The sequence below is a fragment of the Aricia agestis genome, chromosome 7, assembly GCF_905147365.1.
Source record: "Aricia agestis chromosome 7, ilAriAges1.1, whole genome shotgun sequence".
In the NCBI taxonomy this organism is placed as follows: domain Eukaryota; kingdom Metazoa; phylum Arthropoda; class Insecta; order Lepidoptera; family Lycaenidae; genus Aricia; species Aricia agestis.
Genome location: NC_056412.1, coordinates 9,693,824 through 9,721,196, shown reverse-complemented (window position 1 = coordinate 9,721,196; position 27,373 = coordinate 9,693,824). Strand labels below are relative to the sequence as shown.

The 27,373-nt window shown below is 36.3% G+C and overlaps 1 protein-coding gene across 4 annotated transcripts in view; it reads right to left on the bottom strand.

The window, feature by feature from the left end:
• The window catches only part of LOC121728799, a 29,385-nt gene extending 11,782 nt beyond the window's left edge, over positions 1-17,603 (bottom strand). For 2 of the 4 annotated variants that reach the window (XM_042117091.1, XM_042117095.1), the window contains exons 1-4: positions 17,433-17,603; positions 6,067-6,191; positions 2,673-2,811; positions 1,156-1,303 (exon numbers count right to left, since the gene is read on the bottom strand). In XM_042117091.1, coding sequence (XP_041973025.1) covers positions 1,156-1,303; positions 2,673-2,811; positions 6,067-6,130 — 351 coding nt within the window. In that variant the 5' untranslated portion in view covers positions 6,131-6,191; positions 17,433-17,603. Of the gene's footprint in view, positions 1-1,155; positions 1,304-2,672; positions 2,812-6,066; positions 6,192-6,878; positions 6,898-17,428 lie in introns of those variants that run through there. The other 2 variants (XM_042117093.1, XM_042117094.1) reach the window with 2 other exon arrangements.
• Positions 17,604-27,373: the final 9,770 nt, after the last annotated feature.

The following is a 27,373-nucleotide window of genomic DNA, read 5'->3' as shown; positions in this document are numbered from 1 at the left end:
ACACTCGCAGCACCAGAAGAGCTGCAAGTGCGTTGCCGGCCTTTTAAGAGGGAATAGGGTAATAGGGGAGTGTAGGGAAGGGAAGGGAAGGGAATAGTTGAGGATAGGGAAGGGAATAGGGTAGGGATTAGGGGATTGGGCCTCCGGTAAACTCACTCACTCGGCGAAACACAGCGCAAGCGCTGTTACACGCCGGTTTTCGGTTTCAACATTTCTATAAGTTTTAGTGCACAACATGTAAGATCATTTCAATTATAATCTAATGTTGGAGCTAGATTTTTGTTTTTTTTTAAGTATTTTTAAATAATCCAACTCAAACCCGCGACAGTTTTGTGATTTTTGCTGTAAAAGGTTTAGAATATCACCTGTTTATGGATTGTATTGACTTCTTAACGGTATGAAAAAAATACAATATACTGTTGAGAAAGTCGTCTATATAATGTTGGAATTACTTTTTACCACTTTAATATAAAATAGTTGAGTAAAAAAATATGTAACTCGGCAAAATTTTAGAGAAAATGGGCAAAGAATTACTGTTAATTTCGGCAACTTGGAGCTGTAATTCATAAAAAGAAAACAGCAGAAATAATCTTTAGATAAAATTCTATCCAATTCAAGAAAAAAGAAAAAAAAAGAAAAGCAAATTGTGCCAAAAAACACGATTCAAAACAACCGAAACATCAAGGCTGCCTTGCGGCGAGTAATATAATGTGAGATTTAGGTTGTTTTGAATCGTGTTTTTGGCACAATTTGTTTTTTTTTCTTTTTTCTCGAATTGGATAGAATTTTATCTATATAGATTATTTCTGTCGTTTTTTTCAAAATTTCGGCAAAATTTCGTATACGGACTCTTAAGAGTCCGTATACGAAATTTTGCACTTAAGTGCTGACACAAAAGGTTCTAGAACTTAGATCATAGAAAGCTCAGTGAACTTATGAAATGACTGGGTTCAATGCAATATTAAAGTGCACAACTTAAACATAGATATTATTTATATTTTTAATTATGATTGATGATACAATTTAAATGTCTAAAGTTTTCTGATTTTTGTTTTTGTCTAAGCTTAGATCATTGAGCAGGCGTAAATAAACTTCGCATTTAATTATCCAGCAAAATTGAGAAAACTTTGTTATTTTCCGACAAACCAAGCTTACCTCATGTCGCTCTGTATAGGGAACGGCAAGAAGGAGGGTATAGAATAAGGCACTCAGTATCAGGCATAGGGCTGTGACGACTCGCAGAAGTTTCCCGGAGCCACTCGGCCCGGATCCGCCGCCGGTGGAGCCGCGACCCACCGATAGCCTGTGGAAAACTTTTAACGTTTAGTTCGAATTTCGAAATGCAAATTAGAATTTTCATTCGCCAGCAAAGAAGTTAAATAAACAATCACCAGCTGTAATAGCACAAATAGTTCCTATACCTAATGTTAATCTCTGGCTAGTCAAAAATTGTATCCATAAATCAAGACTTTATTAAATGCCGTAGAGGCGTAGACCGTCTACGAAAAGGTCAAGGCTGTATTGAGTATGATTAGTGAATTACATAAAGAAACAGTATTAACTTTATGGTTAATATTGTTTCTTTATGATGAATATATTTTTAAACGGATAGTTTTTATTTATCATGTCATTTTAATCCATGTACCTAGGGAGAGTCTTTTTTTATTTCGTGTAATATGAACAAAACAAGAACTCTGCGTTTTATTTTTATTTTCTTAATTAATAGTTACTTAAGTACTTAATTACTAAAAATACTACATCACATATTTTGTTGCATTTATTTTATTTTTGTTGTTCCTAAAAACTTCGCAAAAATATAAGAACGGCTTACACAAAGATTTTCGTGTACGTTGAACCTTTTCTTTGTAGCGCCAAAGTATGTGCACACAAATACGTCTCATACATTCTATGGGTACAATTCCCCTCGCTTGCGTTTCCCATGGGAGTTGGGACGTCTAGCTCATATGCGAGGAGCAGCGTGAGACTTGGCATACTACCAACTACTTTTAATAATTCCTTTAAAATGAAACGATGATTTATCAAGCAAATCCTTTTTTTCGGTGTGGTCTCTTTTTTTTTATGAAATAAGGGGGCAAACGAGCAAACGGCTCACCTGATGGAAAGCAACTTCCTTCGCCCATGGACACTCGCAGCATCAGAAGAGCTGCAGTTGCGTTGCTGACCTTTTAAGAGGGAATAGGGAAATAGGGGAGGGTAGGGATGGGAAGGGAAGGGAATAGGGGAGGGGATTGGGCCTCCGGTAAACTCACTCACTCGGCGAAACACAGCGCAAGCGCTGTTTCACGCCGGTTTTCTGTGAGAACGTGGTATTTCTCCGGTCGAGCCGGCCCATTCGTGCCGAAGCATGGCTCTCCTACGTCTGAAACTCAAGAGGAATCGCAAAACTTTATATGAAATTTTTTGGGTCTTGCCTTTTTGATTTTGCAAATACCTAAGTCATTGTTTATTATATTTTACAAATTACACTAACTACGGAAATTGGATAGTAATCATTATATTCTGTTCGGTAACCATGACAGTAGCAAAGTTTTGCGAAAATTATTATTCGAAAGTAATGGCCGAGGAAATTCTTTTCATTTAGGAAGATTAGACAGTAGACACGTATCTAGGCTCAAGAAAAGTAGAGTCTATGATCATCATTACATACGTACTTATCAATAAGAGGTCCCAAAATTGCTGGTCCCAGTAGAGCGATGCACGGCGCGACGGTAGAGATTAAGCGGGCCTCCCCCCTGTCCAGGCCCAGGGAGAGCATATGCAGCGGCAGGAACGGGAATATGCATCCTATACCTGTTGGAAAATAACACTTTTATATTACTTACTTACTATTATTTATTGGAGTAAGGGTCGGTAAAAATAGGCTGGGTAGATTCAGAAGCTTGGCTCTACATAATATCTAATATCTTTTTCACAGGGCAAATCTTCTGTAGTCGTCTTGGCAACGTTTTACATGAAATTTATTTGGTTATTGTAACTCTTGAGTGAGAAATTCTGACGAAACACTACAATAACCGGGCGTGAGTGTTTGTTAGTTTTAGAGACTAATTTCATATAATATAATTCCTATTATGGGCTTTCCTAGTACTTGCAAAAAAATCTAGGTGATGACTGCCAACGACGGGGTAGTTCGCCCTATACATAATATTATATCTGTTTGTTCTACTTATTAGGGTCGGCGATGAAAACGAGGTTGGGTTCTGTTGACATTATTGTCACGTCGACTGGACATCGAGTACGGAGCCCCTGCCCCGTGCCATACAGTGAGTAGTGACATAATAATATTGATCATCGGTAGTGGGCGCGACATTCTACAATCTACACTATATAATATCTACGTAGGAAGATTCGATGTAAAGGAACTTGTACTTCGCAATATCAGTAACATTAACCACCTTACTTTTTTGTTCTAGAACTTCGATGGTAGATAGTTTGAGTATGATTTGTGAAGGTGTCGTAATTATTGTCAATTTTATGTTCATTTTATGTTTAGAGTAAATAATGAACTACCACTCACTCTCTCTTTTAAGGTTCATACGATGTTTTTCAAACTTTCAAAAATTTTCTGTTAAACATTTTTTGATGTAGAGCCTAAGAGCCAAAACGCAAACTAAGGGCCGGTGCATCTATGGTCCATATATATTATAATTTATTTACAACTTTTTAATTACGAGTAACTACTATAATAACTACAAAATAAAATCACGACATACACAAGCATTACATAAATCTAATAAAAATATTACAGTTATCTTTCAACGATTAAGACTAGTTCTTTCAACCTGTTGACATTCTTCGCCATAATTACTGTATATGGCTGGGTTCAAATCCCAGTCGCATTGCAGTTAGGTCGAGGTGAATGGTCCCTAAATCGTATACGGTATATTCAGGACCGGATTGACCATATAGCACAATTGTAGCACTTGCTACGAGCCCTGAGCTTTAAGGTCTAGTAATTTATCTGACCGCGGCTTGCGACTGCCTAGCGCAACAAAATATTTTTCACTGATTGATTGAACTGCATTTTCTTTATTATCATTTTAAATAATTTTCATATTAATTTAAAATTCTTGTAAAAAAGGTTTAGTATCTAATCTATTAGGTTTAGGCCTTTAATTTGAGAACTAAGTAAACTAAGAGGGCCCACGTAGGCCCGTAGCAAACGCCAGAGTTTGATACTACGGGCCCCGCGCTTGCTAAATGCGGCACTGGGTATATTCCTTTATAAGCACAGAGTGCCCTAAGAAGGAAGCTTGCAAGAGTCATTTAGATGCGACCGACACTCGGTACTCGGCACGGTCACTTGGAAACAAACGGGACTTATTTTTTGTTCGTACTTTGATTGGTTCTGAGTGGACGTGAGTGAATGAACACGATAACTAACATATTCTTGTAACTTAACATAGTCCGTGCAATCCACGAAGACGCGCCCCACTATTCCTCCGAATCGTCTAAACTCTAAAGTAAATGTATGCAAGCTTTCGCCAATGTTATCGGTACACACTAATTACCTATGAGTGAACGCGCACTACAATAAATATACCAATTAAGAGGAAGCGTCACGGTCAAAGGGAAAAGATGCTCACCCAAGAATTGGTGGAGCGCGTCTTCGAGGTTTGCACGGTCTAAACAGATACTAGCTATTTGACCGAGCTTTGCTCGGTATTCGATGAAACACGAATAAAATGACATTTTCTAAAAATGATTCCTAGCTAGATCGATTTATCGCCCCCGAAACCCCCTTTATACGAAATTTCATGAAAATCGTTGGAGCCGATTCCGAGATTCCAATTATATTATATTTATAATTTGAGTAAACCTTGTAAGTTGTAACTAATCTACTACATCACCTGGCTAATATACACATAAAATGCACGGTTTTTTAATTTCAAATCAGTTTTCAGACCCTAAAGCGAGATTTACGCAAAAAAAAATACTTACTGTTAGTTATCGACGTGATAATCCACTCACAGGAAATTTCAAATATAAGTACTCATAATATCCAGAGACCAGCACCATATTCGTTTATTTCATAACTTAACATATTAAATAAGCTTACCTAGATTAGTTCTAAACAAATCAGATGAACTGACACGGTAAGCCAATCCATATCCATACTGTATTATAATTGCGAAATTGTGTCTGTCTGTCTGTTACCCATGGGCGTACCCAGGTTCTGGGCCAGAGAGGGGGAGGGGGGGGGGGGAATAACCCAGGGTCTGGGCCAAGGGGGGGCAAATCAGATTTTTCATAAGCTAGGTGTTTATAAAGAATAAAAAAATAAAATTTTTAGTCGTAAAAATATTGTATTGCAAACAAATGGCAAAAATAGTTTTCTTAATTTTTGGTTTTTATAGATAAAAGTACTAGATAATATACTTATTAAAAAAAAAAAGTAGGGACGTCAACATGATCCAGGGGCAGCTGCCCCCCCCCCCCCTCGGCACGCCCACGCTCCTACCTCTTCACGCTTAAATCACTGCTCCGATTTTGCTGAAATTTGGCATGGAGATACCTTGAGTCCTGGGATAGGACATAGAATAGTTTTTATCTCGGAAGAACGTACGGTTCCGGCGCGATGAACAAATTTTGGCGCAACGGAGTGGCGGGCGTCCTCTAGTAACTTACAAATATAAATTCTCATGAATCCATTATAATGATTAATTACTGGAAATATAAACTAAAGGCAAGTATAAAAATATAGTAATTAATTATTATGAAAACAAACACGCACATACCAGCACACTTTTTAGTTAACGTTTATGACAAAAAGTCATTTAGTTAATTTCGCCAACTACAATACCTGAGTATTATATAATTGTAAGGTCCTTCAATTTTTAATTGGGGATAATAACCCTTCCTTTCTAATTTTAAACTTTCATGAGCCGTATAGCGCGAAACGCGACCATTGAGCAAGTAGAGCTAAGACTAGAATCTAGATATTTTTGAGTGCTAATGACCTTTAAACATGTATCAACTTTTTGTAAAAATAAAGGGCGACTAAATAGTAAAATTATTTTTATAATAATAATGCACATAAATACTTGCCTGAGAGGAAACAGAAGAGAACACACTTCAAAGTAATGAGGTTTTTGTTGATAAGCGGCTTCATTTTCGTCGGGTTTGTCTAGCACCTTCGTTAACTCGATTGCGGTTCAGTTTTCATTTTGTGTCTGCAACAAAAATAAAGTACTTATTTCATAAATAATATTATAATATGATAAAAGAAAAAATCAGCCAAGTGCGAGTCGGTCTCGCGCACGAAGGGTTCCATACCATAAACCATTATTATAGAGCAAAATTAGGCCAAAATTTGTATTTTTTGTATAGGAGCCCCCCATTAATTTTTAATTTTATGTTAAAATTATTATAAAAAAGGGCAAAAAAAATTATTGTATGGGAGCTCCCCTTAAATATTAATTTTATTTTGATTTTAGTATTTGTTGTTACAGCGGCAATAGATACCTATACCTACATAATCTGTGAAATTTCAACTCTCTAGCTATTACCGTTCTTGAGTTACAGCCTGGAGACAGACAGACGGACAGACAACGAAGTCTTAGTAATAGGGTCCCGTTTTTACCCTTTGGGTACGGAACCCTAAAAAAGAAATTAAAGCTTTGTCGAAATTTAATATAAATATACATACATGGGCGTAGCGTACGGGCAGGGGGAGCATAGGTCTCCAAGACCTATGTCCCCCCCTATATAGAATCCTGGCTACGCCCATGTATACTTTATTATTACGTAATAAAAAGCTCTACTAACAAATGATTATTCCTTGTTGTTATTTGCTTTAAAACTTTTAATTTTTTCATTATGCTGCGTCATAATAATATTATTGTGTTTATTTAACGTACTTATTATTTTGCCGTGTATGCGTAAAAAATAAAACGAACATTTCTTTGAATATCATAAGCACTAACTAACACAGCGAATAATAATTTCAGACGAAAAAAGACTATGACGTAAGAAGTTAATTGCGTTTAATTAAAGCGATTCTTGTCAGTATTTGCAGGCCATGGACACATTTTGTGGGAGTAGCTCCTAGTAGGCGGTACAAACATGCTGCAATATTTAGTTTAAGGAGCTACTTAAACTAAATATTGCAGCATCTTTGTTTCATTGTGTCATTTAGTAGGCGACAACCGCGTATTTAAAAGTCAATATTTCCATGACGTCTCGTTATTTTAAGATGAAGTGTATTTCCATCTTTAATTGTAGTGAATGTCGCGCGTAGGCGAGTAAGTACAGGGTCGTTAGCATACAAAAGATTGCATAAATCCATATAGATTTTCACGGTCCAATACGAAGGGGTCATGGGTCGGTAAGTTTGAGCACATGGTCATTCAGCTGTCTCCATTGTGCTAGAAGAAGCTCGCAGTGAAATTGTACAGGCGCCGCTATAGTCTATACAACACCTACGTTAAATCCTTATTTGGTTTGTTTGATTGCGTATCTAAGCGTCTTGCGCTGTGTAGCTAATGCATACTTTACAACTGATGAATCAAGTCATGTACCTACCATCAGAGATTCACAGGCTAAAGGGTTGGGACTTGGGTAACTTGGGTTATGTCAACTGAACATACATAATTTGACCAAATAATGTGGGTCAGTCTTCTGCCTATGCTAACAGTAGAATATAAGTAACTAGATGTTCCCCGCAGCTTCATTTAGGAATTTCACGGAAACCATACATTTTCCGCAAAAAATAGCCTGGTCACGTGGTCTATTCTTCATGTTCATGTGTGCCAAATAACATAGAAATTGCTCCAGGAGTTTTTAAGATAAGTAATAAGCAATTTCAAATAATTTCCCCCCGTTGTTTTTTCCACATTTTCCTATATTTCTTCGCTCCTATTAGTCTTACCGTGATAATATATAGCCTTCCTCAATAAATGGGCTATCTAACACTGAAAGAATTTTTCAAATCGGACCCGTACTTCCTGAGATTAGCGCGTTCAAACAAACAAAAAAATTCTTCCGCTTTATAATATTAAGTATAGATATTAGATAATGATTATTTGCCTTGTATGTAAAAGTAGCAGGTAGAAACTAGGAACATACTTAGAGTCAGTCACCGGTGCGTTGTAATCTAATAATATTATGTAGAGCGCTAGAAATATCCGGAAATATGTGGGTTACGGAGACATTTTAAATATGTTACAAATATTCACGTCTTGAAACTTGTTTAGATTAGGTACTTACATATATATTAATAATATATTTTTTATGTAGACTAATAACTAATTGATAAGAGTAATGTAGAGCTCTACATTATTAAAGGGCTCTTAAAATCTTTATATCACCGTTATTTCGGTCACTAGTCGACTTAAATTCGGGTGTCCCGTCGGAAAGGGCATCTGCAATGTAATTGGGTTACGTTTTCGTAAACAACATCTTTCACAACAAGACAGCGGCTGTTAATTCGGCGTCAAACGGTTTAATGTTATTTTCGTCACTGACAAAGTTTTATGATGTAGTATGGAGTAGGGAGCAGCTTTGCTTTCAATGAGACGACTGTTTATGTTTGCATTTTTATTCTGCATCATAACTTTAAGACTAGAAAGACCGGAGCGTCATTTGATCGCTCCGGTCTTAATCTATTATATTTCAATATTATGTCTCCTTAGCAGAAAAACAAATAAAATGCTGTGAATTTTTGGCTCTACCCGAGTAGTATCTAGTAGACAAGCCTCAACTTGCCCTTTATTACTACTGACTCGGATAGCGAAAATAGCAGAAACGTCAATTCTAAGAAACAAAACCATCAGCTTCATTAGAGTAAACCAGCAGTAAACAAGATTATCGCATCGATCGATATATCGCTGTTCCTATTTCGTAATAGCGTGCTAGGAGGTTGTTAAGATCTTCATACATTCAACAAAATACACGTTCCCATAGATAATCTGATAAGAAACAATCAAAATGAAATAACTAATAACACAAATTAAATAAAGTAACCTATAACTTTCATTGGTCAATGGTCTCTATAATGCTATTAAGTACTCACATACGGTTTTGCTAGATTGAGCAATAACGTCGAGCAAAACCCGCGGCTCGGGCTTTCGTCCACACATTCAGCATTGCTCGACAGTTTGACTCTAAAGTCTATCGATATAAATAATATGTATTTAATTCCATCGAGCTGGCTCGATGCGAGCGAGCCTTCGAGCTGTGAGTTTTGCGGTCCACACAGTAATTATTACTCGATTTGGAGTAAAACTATCGAGCAAAATCGTATGTGAGTACTTAGCATAATATAGTCTCTACACTCTGCCAGATAGCCTTTGGGGTTTGGTGGTCGTTATGCTTTACGATTTTCAAATTAGGTACGCTCACGTTAACGTGAATATTATCTATGCGTGTGTGTGTGACGTGTATTAGTAAAAATAAAAATTATTGTAAATAGGTCAAAGATGATAATATTACTGGTAAGTGGTAATATAGCACCGCGCTATTATTTTTAGACCTTACGTAGCGTGACATCATATGACAACCGTCTGAGGTCACTGTTCAAATTGACTCGAGAACGATTGTGCCATAATATATGATATACCTATCCCAATATAATCTTTCCATCATCCTAATAAAATTAATAAGTTTGTGTGTCTTTATAGCCTTCTTCTCTTCCTTTTCCTGTCAGCAAGTCAGTAAAATAAAGATAACATATAAATTATAATAAGTAGCTATATTATTTTATCCTTTGCTTTTAACTTTATTAACAGCTAAGTACCACAATTTAATATAGATAAACGATATCATACAGCCTTGCAACTTAGTCTTCTCGAAATGAAACTTATAGCTTTATACAGAGACAAGAATAAAAAATTAATAATTTGTAGTTGTAAAGATATTGTATTGCAAACAAATGGCAAAAATTCGTTTCATTATTTTTAATTTAAATATGAAAGTACTAGATAATATACTTAGTAGGGACGTCAACATGATCCAGGGGGAGGCAGCTGCCCCCCCCCCCCCCTGCCCCCCTCGGTACGCCCATGGACAAGTGTGAAGTAATTCTACATTATTCATTCAACATAATATCTAAAATGATGCTAACGTGTGTACCTATGCCTATGTACCTATGCCTATGCTATGATGGTGCAAGCTACATTTTCATAAAGAAAATAAAACACGTGAGCTATTTTTACACGAAACCCATTTAATTCTGTGGATAACCATACTCAAATGTCGGGTCATAATAATTAATGGCGTGGGCTGCACCTTAAACGCAAACACACATGGAATGCCACATAAATTTCGTGTCGCTAGAATTACCTAGTCTCTAGAATTACGTTGCTCAATGCCAGAAGTTGGGTTGGGAGTTGGGACATTAACAAAGATGGAATGACTTCACAGTTCACACCTAAGCTTCACGCTACTTACTAAATAAAGTAATTATTATTATTTAAAAGTATTACAAGAGCTATTCTGATAAATTGACTCGACAGACAAAAACAGCAACCTTGTATTTGAGTTATTACTTACACTTTAAGTAACAATTTTTTATAAGCTTAAGTAATAATTATGTAATTAAATAAATTAATTGTGCATGATTGTATTTAATATTTTTTATGTCAGAGTTTTGTGCCATATTCGTTTGTAAGTGTACTTATTAATTTTACCAGTATAAAATGTTAAAATTTTACTTCTTCGGGCTTAAAACACACAGAGCCAACTTGGTTACGATATAGTCTTTATAAAATATTTTTGTGAATTTCGGACAACGTCTAGTACAAATACCTACAACAAAAGTAAGTGAAATCATTCAAATCTTTCTCCGTAATCACACGCATCTCAATAACAAAGGTTTCCGGGGACTTCCTATTTTGAATTATTAATAAATCATCATAAATTGATACGTGCTTATGATATCAATTTCGTAAAGGATGATTGTGAATCAGCAAATGTGACTAACGGCAGCGTGGCGGCCCATTCATACTGTCGTATTGTAAATTGTAATTGTAAGCAGTTTGCACTAATCGCATCGCATTTACATAAATTTACATCCAAATGCATTTGCTTCGATGAATAAAACAGTTGCATTGAAACTGTTTTTTATTCAACATCATAAACTAGGGCACGAATAAATAGGAGTGATACTGCAACGCAAACAGGTATTGAAACAAATCCAAGTGTGGCTCTGCTACAATCCATTGAGAACCACAATCGATCGTGTTCCATGCTTTTTTTATTTCAATCTATACTCTGCCTCACTTAATATTATGCAGTGAAGACATGAATTAATTAGGATGGTCTCTACATTTTAAAACTATGTACTATTTCAATCTCTACTGTCAGTTAGCAAATATAATATCATCATCATCATCATCATATCAGCCTATAGTCGTCCACTGCTGGATATAGGCCTCTCTCAATGAACGCCAAGATGACCGATCTCCTGCTACTCGCATCCAACATGGGCGTAGAACTAAACGGAGATCGTCGTCCCACCTAGTTGGAGGTCGATCTACACCCCGATTTCCCAGCCTTGGTCTCCATTCCACAGTAAGTATACATTTAGATATAATATACATTTTGGAAATTCTAAGTCATAACTTTAAGAGGAGTCCACACCGCCCTTTTTTCCACACAAACGTTGTCCCCTGTTTCCTCCCTGGATAATGCTAGTAGAGTTATATTTTTTTTCCTGAATATCTACGGCCACTAATACGATGTCCCTATGTTTTCTTTTTTTCATAATTTAATTATTAAATAAGAATAAATATATGAACGTTCAAAAACCCAAAAAAAATGGCCAGATTTTCCGCTGTGTTCAAACGTCTAGAAAACAGATTTGGCTAGATTATACAAAAAAAAGCAAAACATAGGAACACAGATCAAGCCTTTTTTTAATCTTTAATGAAAAAAGTACTTAAATCGGTTAAGTTTTGGAGAAGGAATCAGGGGACAACGAATCGTTGATTTTCTAGATTTTCTGCAGTTGTCTCTATCGCGTTCTGCGGTATAGGCTTGAGGTAAGGAAGACAGCTATAGATATTACACGTGCTTTTTTTTCATTTCTCTAGCCCCTGGTGTATCCTCTTAATTCTATTCTCATTCATATTCTCTACATTTCAAAATTTTGGAAACCCAAAGACGTTAGCCGAAATTTTCTTCCATGGCCAGAATACCATAAAGCAATTTTAAACAAAGGAACGAGTTCGCGAGCGCGAAATTTACTTTTTTTATTGTGAACAATATCGCCTGGTATTGGGCTGCGGGCTGCGGGCGATGTCGTCATCGCTATAAGCGGCGAAGGTCCGTCGCCATGCGTGACCGGCGACGATTATAACTTCTTTCGACGGTAAGGGCATTTACACACACCTATTTTATCAATACCGATGCTATGTGCGATGTTAACCTAGTTCTGTCGATAGCGAACTAACGGTCGAAGGTTGGTGGCCTTATAAGGTAACGTCTGGGCTCAAGAACTTATTAGGCACGTGTACTTACATATTAAGTTATGTATTACTAGTGTTTTGGGTGGAAATCACCATCGAAAATAAAGTTGAAATTATTGTTTTGGAAAAGTAATATGGGTCAGGCAGTATAACAAGCGAGTTTTTAAAGTAAGAGTTGAGAGTAACTCAGAACTCTACATTGTTCGAGCTTGCAATTTTTTTCTTATTTTTTGGTTTGAGCGCTTTTCAGTTGGAGCAAAACTTTATATAGTTGTTTACCTTATAAAACGTCACTTAAATGAATAAGAATATAATATGTATCTGAATTGAAAATAAACTGAAAAAACTGATACATTCAGTGAATTAAAAGATGATACCGATATTAATTTTTCCAGCCCCCTTAGACTAAGTATCTTTCGTTAAAAACAATGACGAAATTCGTTATCAAAATGTATGCGGTTCGACATAAGTCATCGCTAAATGACATTTCGCTTTCGAAGCCTAATGTCAAATCCCATACATTTTGATAACGAATTTCGTCATCGTTTTTAACGAAAGGGACTTTGGCTACAGCCCCAGATCTATTTTGTTTTTGTTTAACAGGTTATTATTATTGCATTCATGTGATCACGGCTTATCAATTTCTTTAATTAAATAATATTATGTGAACGAGAAAACGTGTAATATATTAGGCAACAGATGGCACGACCGACATCCGCTGAACGCTGAGCTACGTCCTCGTCGGCAAAATATCGCTCTCAAAACCTGTTTGATGTTTACAGATATTGTATAATACTGATTTACTTGTATGATTTTTTAAATTAAAATCTCTACTTAATGTGTAACCCCTAAAAACCGACTGCACTAAGCCGCAAACTCAACACGGTTTTAAGCGTATGGTAATTTATTTTATTGCATTAGATTAAGTTTACTTCGCTTATGATTTAAATTGTAATCAAAGCTACATAATATAATATTCATACCGTAAAATACCTTCTTTCTAGGTATTTAATAACCAGGCAGTTAGTACTTTTTGCATGAGCCATTATACTATCTAAAATTTTTGGCACCGCAATGGAAATGTAGAGTCATCCAAATTCAAAAGGCGTATACATTAGTCTCTACACGTTTGAAGTAACAGTTTAAATGTTCTATTATTTGGTTGGACAACGATTTGAACAATAGTGCCGTCCTTGAATCCTGCTGCTCTACAAGTCCACATACTCCTTGAATCGAATCAAGTCGGTACTTCACAAACAGCATTAATATCACAAAGAAGTTAATCACTTCCAATATGTATTTTATAAATATTCTGCATCATAAATACTAAAAAGGTAATCTTTTATCCTTGCATACCATATTGCTTGTTCAGCGTATGATCGATAAATGCTGTATCGTAGAGTCGCTATATCTACACTCGGATAACATTGTTCTTGCAAACGAAGCTGAGTGTCTATGTCTAAAGTGCCTGATAGACGTATGACCTTAAAGCACGCGGGTTTTAAGTTCGCGAACTTTACTCGGCTCGCGTCGGTGATAGACGCACGAATTTTAAGCACGCGGGTTTTAAGTTCACGAACTTACTCGGCTCGACGTCGTTGACACGCGTGAATGGCTCACATCTGGATTACCATGTCCCCAGGCTCGCGGCTCGCAGTCTTGCCAGTCGTACGAGCCGAGACGAGCTACGAGTAAAATTCCAAGACGGCGAACTTAAAGTACGCGGTTTTTAGGTGACACACAGGCGATTAAGATCGTCGAGCCATAAGTCCGCGTACTTACTCGCACGTCTGTCAGTAGTTTAAGCTATATCGTACGCGTCGTCGTGGGTGTTACGATAACCCACACGCAATAACTCATTAAGAGTGTATCGCGAACTTATCAGAATGACGAGGAACTGCAAAGTTGTCTTGTGCTGTGTGCATCTCATAAACATATGAGTCAACATTGTGCCGACGAAGCATTATCTTGTGAGATGTCAGGCTAAAGAGGCGTCTAAGTTTTCATTAAGCGATGCGCACATCCTGTAGAGTGTAGACGACAGAAGTTAGCCAAGACTTTAGACGTTACAGCTTTTATAAGCACTACTCCGTATATTATATTACAGGTTTGCCGTGTTACCTACACGGCAAACCTGTAATATAATATAATATACCTTGTATAACGTTGAATATACACATATACAATAAAATCCCAGAAAATGTTTTTCTTTTTATGAAATAAGGGGGCAAACGAGCAAACGGGTGACCTGATGGAAAGCAACTTTCGTCGCCCATGGACACTTGCAGCATCAGAAGAGCTGCAGGTGCGTTGCCGGCCTTTTAAGAGGGAATAGGGTAATAGGGGAGGGTAGGGATGGGTAGGGAAGGGAAAAGGGTAGGGAAGGGAATAGGGGAGGGGATTGGGCCTCCGTTAAACTCACTCACTCGGCGAAACAGCGCAAGCGCTGTTTCACGCCGGTTTTCTGTGAGAACGTGGTAGTTCTCCCGCCGGCCCATTCGTGCCGAAGCATGGCTCTCCCACGCATTCAATGTTGAAATTCAAATGTTCAAAATCTACCTTTAAACAAATTTAAAAACCGGCCAAGTGCGAGTGGGACTCGCCCAGGGTTCCGCAGCAGCAATAAGGTTTATTTTTATGAAATTAAAAGGTTTTTGATTTATTTTTATATTTCAGTTGATTTAACGAAAGTTAATTTAAGGTTTACCATTTATGACGTATAAAAAACTTATACTCGCTAAATCTCGTTTAAACCAATTTTCGTTGGTACTTTTTATAGTAATGTACATCATAAAATATATTGTACCTATGGCGACCCCTAAATTTTTTTATTTTTCCCATTTTTGTATCAAAATCTTAATGCGGTTCACAGACTACATCTACTTACCAAGTTTCAATAGTATGGCTCTTATAGTTTCGGAGAAAAGTAGCTGTGACATACGGACTGACAGACAGACGGACAGACAGACATGACGAATCTATAAGGGTTCCGTTTTTTGCCATTTGACTACGGTTATTTTATTTTATAATTTATTTACTTTAGAGCACGTACTACATTTTCCTAATCCCGTCATTTCGGTCTTATAATATTTGAACACAGCCTCATAAAAAGAGTTAGGGCATGTTTCACCACTTTCTGATAAGTGACGAATAGGCTATCCACCAATTAACTTGACAGATCAAGTATGGAGAATCTGTCAAAAAAGTTGTGAATAGCCTATTCGGCACTTTATAAGAAAGTGGTGAAAGAGGCCCTTAGTATAATGAACTTAATCGAGGAGTCAAGAACACACTTGCAAGTTGCAAACCTCCCTAACTAAAATATTTCTACAACGGTTATTAAATATTATGATTTTATATTATGATGGTCATACTTCTTTTCCAATTTTAAAAATTCGTTATTTTAATTCCTCCTCTTTTTAACGAGAAGTTAGTTTCTTTTGTTAAAAAAGCCGAGTTCAGCAGCAGCAATCGTTAGTCGCCAATTCACTATTGAGTGTGGCGAGTATCTATTTTTCCTTTGAGGAAAAGCCGGAAAGTTAGCTATTCTTTTCAAAGCCTAAACCTATTTATCTACTAAGTACCTTAATACATAAAACTGAAATAAATAAACTTTATCCACGTTTCCTAAGCTGTTCCATCAAGTTGAGCCCTACAAAGATTTTCCTAGAATCGATGGATCAAGTTTCATTCTAATAAGAATCTTAAAAGGTTTGAATCAACTATCTGATAGGTGGAGTTTTGTAACAAGCTTATGTGAGTAAGCTGATACTTTATACGATTTCTCCTTTAGCATTATATTCAAAACGAAGTAGCTCATTATAATCAAGACTTTTATTGATACTATTAAAGGTTACTTTGTATATTATATAACTTCCTTACATTTTTAGACATTGACTATAAAAAATCGGTCAAATGCGAGTCGGACTCACGCACGAAGGGCTCCGTACCGGTATAGAGTAAAATTAGGCCAGTTGTATGGGAGCCCTTAGATATTAATTTTAATATGATTTCAGTATTTCTTGTTATAGCGGCAACAGATATACACAATCTGTGAAAATTTCAGAAGTCTAGCTAGTCTAGCTATGTTCTTGAAATACAGCCTGGAGACACACAGACGGACGGACGGACAGACGGACAGCCGACAGACAACGAAGTCTTAGTAATAGGGTCCCATTTTTACCCTTTGGGTACGCGAAACCCTTAAAACAGCGACCTTCAATAGCTTGTTAATAATTATTCTGTTGGCCATGTGAGACGTGCACAAAGGAGTTTGCCAAAATATAACCTATTTTTCCTACATTTTAAAAAAATATTTTAAGACCTAAAACGTCTCTTAAAATAAGTAATGCCCGTTTTCACCAACCGCCTCCTGTCGCTAAAGTTCCTAGCGGCCATTAACGGCCGGTTGGTGAAATCCAGCCAAATATTGCCCCCCAAACATCCTCCAAATGTCTAACGTGCCTAATTTGTATTCCTTTAACGTTATATTCCACTCTACTTCTCTACATCAAACTGCCGCACTCAGAGACATAATATATTATTATGATTCTTTAAATTTAATTTAATGATAAGTTTGACAGCGTAAGTAAGGAACTTATGTCAAAAACTTAATTAAATTAAATATTAAGAAAAATATATATTTTTTAATTTTCATTAGTCCGTCACGTGGATATTATCTCCGTTAATATAATATTTAAATACATTTGAAGTTATTTGTGTGCAACATTTTCAGATTACAAACTGTTAACAGCTTTGTTAATTGTATTTGCGGCCGCAACTCAGGTAGAAAGAAAATTAACACATTTCCTTATTAAGATTGAAAAGTGAGGAAAATTGATTTAAAACGAAATGTAGAGTTCTAAAATATCTCCAAACGCTTTCGTACTTCGAGTTTTATGCATTTACCTGTTTGTCTATTTCACTATATTTTGGTAAACATAATATTTTGCAAAATTTGCATATTTACGTACACCTGCCCAAAATTAAAAATTCAATGATACCTACAAAACAAATATTTCTAGTCGCTGGCTTTTTTGACTGAAGAAAACCACTTCACTTCACTTTAAATGTTTTATTTACGTTTTTCTCACACGTAAACAAAAAGAAACAAGCACCGATAGAGAGCACAGCACACAGCGAGTCGCGTCGTCACGCCGCGAGTAACTGGGCCGAGTATGTTACGATTGGCGGTTCGGCCGTTTCTCTACTTTTTAGTTTTTACCGCGAGGCTCTTGTGCCCGCATTTTTTTCGTACTTAATGTATCCAGTTTGACTTGATTCGCGTTTCCGATTGGCAAAAGCACAATACTTGATTTTTGCGATGCAAGGACAAGCGGAATCTCCTCCATACAACAACATAGAAAACACATTTTCGTAAACCGGTTAAATTACGGGTTACTGTATGCTTGACAACTCCACCAAATTACGAAGGTTCACCATCTGCTCATGAATTAATTTCTCGGTACTAGGTTTATAAATTATAATATTATCTCAATGAGGAGTAGTAGAGTAGTAAGAGAGAATACCGTGCAAAATTAATAATTGATTCACTTGATTCAAATACTGTTGGTACAATACGATATGTATCGATTTATTGTGGTTGAAAGTCGATCTTCAATGAAATTGTGTCGTATTCTGTAACGAATAATACAACAAAAGTTGGTGTAAAGTGATATGCATAATGTATTATGCTGTTTGTAATAATAATAGTTTACAGTTACTATCGAGAGTCGAGACTCATATTTTACGACAATATGATGGAGAAATCAGAAATCTAAAGTATAAGATTTTTTTAAATCAGACATTCAGCCCAGAAAAAGTTTAACTTAATCTATAAAATTATTAAAAATCAATATTTGATAGGGATATCAATATATAAGTAACTGATTCTAGGTGGAGCAGTTTTCATGATGCCGATGAGAGGCTCAATTTTTAGCCAAGTTTCAAGCCCTAATCCCTATTAGAGAAACAATTTTTCACCTTTTTTGTAATGACCGCCTTTACTTTTTCGAGTACCTTGTTTGTATATTTGATGCAAACCGAGAGGATTAGAATCGTTTACATATTTTAGAGGTCGCCCACCGCCGCGCCGCTCTGAGCTCATGTGCTAGCCGGTTTGCTAGTTTTTAGTGAAACCTTGATGACATCATATATGACATCACATAATAATAAATTAATAATACTTATATAAAATATGACAATGAATAACAGAAAAAAACGGAATAGCTTCGAGGACTTTATGATTTGTTCAGTCCAGTAAATATGTAAGATATTATCAATCTGATATATTTGCTGGACTGCATCAGAATATGAAATAAAAGTGTAAATCGCTACAAAATAGTAAAACACCGTAGAAGCCTGTTATTTAATAACCGCTGACACAAATTGGTGTATTTAGGTCACCACTCGCTGCTCGGTAGGCGCACCTTTCTCAACGCCCTTTTCACCCTCTGGCCCAGTGTTACCCCCTACTACTATCTGAGGAAACCATCCGTCCTGCCATTCCAAATTAATAATTATTAATTACCTACAAGTTGCCTACAAACATCTTTAGTGATAGTAATTCGTAATATTATATTAGACTTAAGTACGGTATGTTAGGAAGTCATATTATATGGATTCCTTAGGGCTGTAGGTATAGGTCCTATCCACTCTATTTGCAGTTGCCACCCCCCCAGAAGATAAATTATTAACGTTTTTCCTGGCAAGTGGGAATTAGAAACGTGTTACCTACTCTGCGCAAATTGAAGTGTTGGAAACAAAGTATCTTTTCAGTCAGATTAATAAAAGTCAATTTTCATGATTTTTTGTTTCAATATACCAGACCGATCATTTTCTCGAAACAGGTATACTGACCCCCCCCCCCCCCCCCCCTCCCCCCCTAACTACAATCCTGAGTACGCCCATGCTTATACCTACTTCCAAAAGAATCAAATGCCACTATTTTATAAGGGAATAGTTGAGGATAGGGAAGGGAATAGGGTAGGGGTTAGGGGATTGGGCCTCCGGTAAACTCACTCACTTGGCGAAACACAGCGCAAGCGCTGTTTCACGCCGGTTTTCTGTGAGAACGTGGTATTTATCCGGTCGAGCCGGCCCATTCGTGCCGAAGCATGGCTCTCCCACGTATATAATTATATAGGTATATTGTCATAGACGTGCCATCAAATAATATTTTTCGTAAATAAGCGTCAATCCCTGGCATAGGCGGATAATTTGATGAAAAGCACAGAGACTGAAAAAGAGAAAATTTCAGAGCTCTAGCTATAGCGGTTCTTGAGATATAGCCTGGAGACAGACAGACGGACAGACAGACATCGGAGTCTCATGAATAGAGTACCGTTTTCACCTTTTGGGTACGGAACCCTAAAAAAGGGATGACACTACAATAATGTCACTTTTTAATTTCTCTTGATTTCTTAATTTTTTGACAGACTTATAGGTTTAAAGGTCTTTGAGTAAAACGATAAAAAATATTGTTAATACAGGGTGTAACAAAAACAAGTGATATTACTTTAGGGTGTGTACGTGTTCCTTGTAGAGAGTTCACTGTGAAAGTAGCAGCGCTGAAAGACCAAAAATTTTTTTCACTTTTGTATGGGGAAACTCGTGACGCTCGGGCCCTTGCCCATACAAAAGTGAAAAAAAATGTTCGTCTTTCAGAGCTGCTACTTTCACAGTGAACTCTCTACAAGGAACACACCCTAAAGTATTATCACTAGTTTTTGTTACACGCTGTATATTATAACGGCCCGGCCGCACCTGCGTCTATCGTCCGAACCTTCGTGCTATGACTATGAGACGATACTATTGGACTCTACGAATAATAAAAGCTAAGGAAAAGTAACTCCATCAAAAAACATGCTTCACAAATCACAATACTTGTCAAAAAAGTGTACCTTAGGTACACATCAAATAGGTACACATAGGTACACATAGGTACACATTCAATACAATAATTGCAATATTTAGGTGACCTTGAGCGGTACTTGGCTGACGTTACAATGACATATCAAAAGGAACCAAATTTAAAACGGTAATAGTATGGGAGTTACGATTCCTTAGTTTTTATTATTCGTAGATTGGCCTATACACGCAGATCGTCCAAATCTGTGGTCCAATAGTATCGGTTTTAGCGCGAAGAACTACGCATATGCGGCCGCGGCATAAGAAGACTTTTAAACAGTCTGTCAAAAAAGTGATGAAATTAAAAAGTGGCAACATCATAGTGTCATCCCTTTTTTCTTAGATTGATTTGAAAGGGATGACACTACGATGTTGCCACTTTTTAATTTCATTACTTTTTTGACAGACTGTATGTGGCAAAGTACACCCCCGGTGTCAGTGCCAAAAGGCAACAAAAAAAGGAGGATTTGTCAATGTCATTTTACTACTGTCTTGTCAATGTCAATTGTCATTTGTGATTTGTCAAATGTAAAATGTCTGTTGTCATATACAAAGAGAATATAATCACTACGTTTTAAGAGACCGCACTACCATAGAAACAGTTGAGCTCACGCACACATCGACAGTTAGACTGCAAACTAGTACCAACCTAGAGATTTCTGATCACCGACAAACAGTACTGCCAACCTTCAGACAGATCATAATTTGACAGTTCTAGTGATGTGGACTAGTAATTATGATTTATTATCGAATATCGATACTAGTGTTGGGCCTTTCTATTGATAATATCCTAGGGGTAGGTAGGGCCTCGGGGTTTTGTTTCTGGGTAAAAGTGAATGTTACACAGAAAGAAAATACTTAAACATGGATAATCAAACAAAAAAATCAAAAATCCATGTTTAAATATTTAATATAATATACCCGTGTAACATATTTAAAAAATACACAAGATACAAATTTAGTGGTCTTTATTTTGTTGTTGAGCTCTTTTAATTTTGTCCGCGACATCAATTTCGGATTTTGAGAACTCAGTATTAAATATTTTACAAGATTTTCTTATAAATAATTTGCTCAAAAATGTCAATAAATATTCATGAACAGAGTTAGAGTGAACACTGCACTTAAACCATTCCATATTGCAGTGGACACTTAATTGCAAGGTACAATATTGGGCAATATGAAGCTGATGTAGCTCAGGCAAAATTGTACTTTCATAAACATTTTTTGCTTCACTCACTAAAATACAAAGTTCTTTTTTTGGATAAGTAAGAGAAATTTTATCTTGCCACCATTCTTTTAATGATATAAATTTGTATAATGGCTCATTTAGATCTGGATTTTCTTCTTTAAGGAAATATTTGCAACTTTCACAATCAAATTTTTTAAGAACTCTTGCAGCTAAGTATCCACTAACATATACAATTGGTTGTTCCTCAAAATTGCAAAAAGAAATTTCGACATGTTCAATCTCGGGTTCTTCGGGCAGCGACAGCATAGGATAACAAACATCTGCCTCTTCTTTATCAGAATTCTCATTCAGACACGTAGCTTCAAGCATTAATTCAGACTCAGATTTTTTAGTTAATTCTGCATGAGATATAAACAGTTTGTTATAGTCAATTTCACAATTTGAGCCACGACTATGCGGCCCTGTTAATCCAGAAATCACACTGGATTTTAAAGCAGCATTAAAATGACTGCATGTTGGATTTCTGTTTGTTATGCTGTGCTGTCTAATATTCCCAAACAAATTTTCCAAGGAATCTTGGTTAAGTTGGCGTAAATTTAAATACTTGAAACTAGCTTTTCTGTGTAAAAAATTCCAAATATCTTTTAATGACTTTAAAGAAGTTTCTAAACCCTGGATGCAACGCACATTTCTCAAACGTATTTGAGAGTCTGACTTTAGAAATTTAATTGTATGAATATACTTTAAATAATAATTCCAAGATTCCTCGTGTTTTGTTTTTTTTGAAACATTTTCCCTGATCCCTTTTTTTACATCTTCTGGCGATTTTGGTCCATTTGTGCAATCAAAAAGTTTGTCCATTTCTTCAACAATGTAGGCAGTATCGTTGATCTCTTCTGAACGTGGGTCGCTCCATGCCATCATCTTCAAAACCGCGGCCATCGTGTTGCTTAATGCTTGAGCTGCAAATTTAACACGCATTTTAGTTTTATATGTAGGGTTCACAACTGTTGATGTAATTTTCTTGAAATTCAAAAAATTCCTATTCCTCTCTTCTGCTTCTTGCAAATGGCACCATTTCGCCCTTTTCCCTTTGTACTCCATAATACCAGCTTGGAAAAAATTGTTCCTTATCGATTTAAATAGATGTGGAATATCAAAAATTATGAATACTTTTTGTTCATCAATAAGAAAATAGTTGGCTTCAGTACTCAGGCCATTAAATTTTCTTAATAAATTAATAGCACCAATATTAGTGGGGCCTTGGTCACAAACAGTCGAAAGAACATTGAATCCAGCCTCTTGTATGGCTCTCACAATATTTTTTATCAATACTGCTAACTTTTCACTTTCTATTGTTCCTTCAACAAAATAATGCGCTACCGGTTGTTTAAATTTCTGTTTCAGGCCTTGTATCATGAATACCAAGGCATGTCCTGCAATTTTGTTGTTTCTGCCCATACTTTCACCATTTCCCAGGTCAACAAATCCTTCAACCTTATCTAGTGATTCATTATAGATCAGTCGTTTCTTCAAGGCAATCTCATCAAACAATAAAACACAGTATTTTTCGTCATCTTCCATTTCTACAGATTTTTCTTTTAATATCTGTATAATCTTAGAATGAATGCCAGGTTCCATAGGGATTTCTTTTAAAAGCCTTTGAAGTGATCGTGTGCTTGGGAGTGGTAACATTTTTTGCAAATACCGGTATGCTTTAGGAGAACGCTTAAAAATAGACAGAGCGTAGGTTTTGTTTTGCGGTTGCCATCGTTTTCCGTGTGGGGCTTTTTTGTAATTTTTGACTGCATTTTCCACAATCGATTTAAGGATATCAGAGTCTAATTTATCCAAATTTAATAAGGACTTTGCCATTCTCCTTATCGTGATTTTTGATTCTTGTAGACGTTTTAATATTCTCCTTTCTCTTTTTGTTAAAGTTATTTCATCTGTAACAAAAAATACACATTCACAGATCAAGTACATGAAACTGTAGATGACGCCCGTTGCGCTCTCCGTTGCGCCAAAATTAGATTATCGCGCGGGAACCGTACATTTTTCCGGGATAAAAACTATAATATGTCCTTTCTCGGGACTCAGAGTATATTCATGCCAAAAAGCAAAATCGGTTCAGCGGTTTGAGCGTGAAGAGGTAACAGACAGACAGACACACTTTCACATTTACAATATTAGTATGGATGGACAATGCATTTTCCTTTCCCCTAGATTTTCTAATGAAAAAGAGGTTTGTCCTGTGAGTAATAAGAATGTTAATTTTAATTTGATACATACCATTTGTTCGACTTTTCCTTGATGTTTTATAGCCTTGCACCAGAATTTCTTCACCCCCCATCTGCATTGTGGTTCCTGGAATATATATGAATTTTCAAACAAAATCATTATAGTTATAATTTTTATAATAACAGTTATATGTTTTTTTTAACAAAAGATTCAAAACTTACCAGTCTTGCATTTTTTTGGTGATACAATGTTCTGAACCGAAATTTCATCGTTCGCCGTAGGATACATTTCTACTGAAATTATAGGTTAAAGGTTAATATAGGAATATGTTTGTTAATTCTTCTATAAATCATTTTTCTGTTCCACAAAATATAACTCTTCCAACAACTTTTGTTAGAAGAACTAATATTGTTGTGGTATTTCTGTTACTTTTTATTAATTAGGTACATAATTGCTTATTGTTTAAGCATTATGAGTCACACCCAGTAGGTAAGAATATAATTTAATTTTTCTGTTTGTGCATCTTTTTCTTTTTGGTTCCCTGGGTCCGGCTCATGACTGTTGCAGGCGTCGCCAGCATTATATTATAATGTCATTCGGTGTTTTATTATTTTACACCTCGTCGAGGTCAAATCCATAAGGATAGCGGATAAGGATAGGGATTAAAAATTCCCTTGCTGTACCTAGCAAAACAGACAGACCATTCCACAGGTACTTTTCTCACACATTTTCTTATATTATTAAAGTGTGGGGCAACAAAAAACAGAATTTTACCTTGAGTGGGTGTTAACCCATTCACCGCCAAGTGCTGCACATCTGAACAATACTGAGGTGCCACATACTTTCTTTTTTAAATTTTAATGTTACATTGCAAGGAAACACAAAAACAAACCAGCAGCAGCAAAGAAGCATTCGAAAAAAACGACAATGTTTTATCATTGACGGTGAACGGGCTGCAATGAAGTATAAATAGTAGTATTTCTTACCTCCTTTTTTTCTTTTATATGTCAAGTGTGTAGGAGTTTTCGAGGTTGAAGGTATTGGTACAAAATTATCAGTACCATATGTTTTATGGACATTAGTAAGCACTGGTCCACCTGAAAATTAAAATCATTTTTACTTAACTTTATGATAATTTCCACAGCTACTCCATAAAACAGAAAAATAAATTTAGCCAAGTGCGAGTCGGACTCGCGCACGAAGGGTTCCGTACCGTCGCGTCATAGATCAAAAATAGGCCAAAAATTGTTTTTTTTTGTATGGAAGTCCCCCTTAAATATTTATTTTATTTTTACTGTATTATTAATTGTTAAAGAACACATATAATTGAAGATTTTGTGAAAATTTCAAGTGTCTACATGTTACCATTACTGATTTCGAGCAAGAAAGGCAAAAAAAAAACACGTTTGTTGTATGGGCGCCCCCGTTAAATATTTATTTTATTTTATATTTTTTAGTATTTGTTGTTATAGCGGCAATTAAAGAAAAACATAATCTGTGAAAATTTCAGAAGTTTAGCTAAAGCGGTTATTGAGATACAGCCTGGAGAGACAGACAGACATCGAAGTCTCAGTAGTAATAGGGTCACGTTTTTACCCTTTGGGTGCGGAACACTAAAAAAAGAAATGTCTACCTTGATAAATATGTGCCTCTGTCTCATTTATTTCAGTGCTTGCTTCAATTGCCATATTCATGTTTATCTTTTCGGTAGTAGACATAAGTTTATCTGGAAAAAATGCATAAGGTTTAAGATGTTTACTATCCTACTAGAAATTAGAAAAAATCAAAAGTAGAAAAGTTTTTCTAACATCTGCCTAGGTTGACTGACTTCATACATAATAATCCATCAAGTGCGAGTTGAGCTCACGCACCAAGGGTTCCGTACTGTTATAGAGCAAAATAGGCCAAATCATGTCTGTTGTATGGGAGCTCCTCTTACATATTTTTTTTTATGAAATAAGGGGGCAAACGAGCAAACGGGTCACCTGATGGAAATCAACTTCCATCGCCCATGGACACTCGCAGCATCAGAAAAGCTGCAGGTGCGTTCCCGGCCTTAGGGAAGAGTAGGGATGGGAAGGGAAGGGAATAGGGGAGGATAGGGATGGGAATTGGGCCTCCGGTAAACTCACTCACTCGACGAAACACAGCGCAAGAGCTGTTTCATGCCGGTTTTCTGTGAGAACGTGGTATTTCTCCGGTCGAGCCGGCCCATTCGTGCCGAAGCATGGCTCTCCATCGTTATATTAATTTTATTTTGTTTTTAGGATTTGTTGTTACAGCAGCAACAGATATACAATCTGTGAAAATTTCAGAAGTCTAGCTATAGCGGTTCTTGAGATACAGCCTGGAGACAGAGAGATAGACTGACGGACAGACAACGAAGTCTTAGTAATAGGGTCCCGTTTTTACCCCTTGGGTACGGAATCCTAAAAATAAAAAAAAATACAATGGTCACTTACCTGTATGTTTTCCAGCAGGATTAATTTTATCATAATATGATTTAATATGCAAAGGAAACTCAGTAAAAAGGTCATCAGATAAAGGGGTTCTCATGAGACCTTCAGTTGGCACTGCACTGGCTAACAACCGGTTCCCTTTTGCATTAAAGCATTGACGGGTAAAGTGGGCACCACATATAAACTTGAGCTGATGCAACTTTTCAATTGGCACATAAACTAAATCTTCAATGCCCGATGCTTTCACCCATAATCGACATCTGAAAGATTTATAATAATTTGTTTGTAGTCATTCAAAGCAGTCATCAGACTTAGTTCTTACAGGATTCAAAACAGTAGCCTATGTTACTGTTGGATAATATAGCATTCTTATGCTGGAAGAAGTTTTGGAATGGATCCAATAGTTTTAGTAGAGCCTTATTTGTCGAAAGGAATAAAATCTTTCCTCTATAATCTATATAAAGTAGCATAAGAGGTACAAGTTACAAGTTTTATATTATAATATATAATTGGATGGATTACTAATTAGACTTTGCTGATTTAAATACGTACTGATACAAGTAACACAATGAGTGCCAAAACCCTTAGTGCCGAATCACACCATCAACATCAATTGTCATATTATGATGCAAGAGTACAAAAGTTGTAAGACTTACCGATCAGGGTCAAGAGGAAATTTTGCAAGAAATATGCTCGATTTGGGGAGTCTACGTACTCCACAAATCGTACACTTCTTGCAGATGCGGCTTTCCATGTTAGTTGAAATATTTTCAGACGAAAATAATAAGTAGGTATCACTTTTCAAGGAGTCGGTGAAAATGTAATTAAACTCACGAAATCGGTGACACGCAACAAAACTTAACATAAAAGCACAAATTTAATAGCCAATTCACTTGATATTCAAGCAAAAATCAATTTTTTCAGATGTTTGTTTTATACAATTTTCAAACAACTTCAAAAAGTGAAAAAGTCATTGCAAAGCTGCCAACCTTCAGTAATCACAAAATCATAGATAACAAAATGTTAAGATTCTGTATGTTGGTAATGATTCGCATCTCAAACTTGAAGCCTTGCGGTTATTCAAATATAGACTTTATTTTAAAAGCGATAGAGTCGTGTTTTTAGTGACTGGCTTGGGGGTCAGGCTTTTT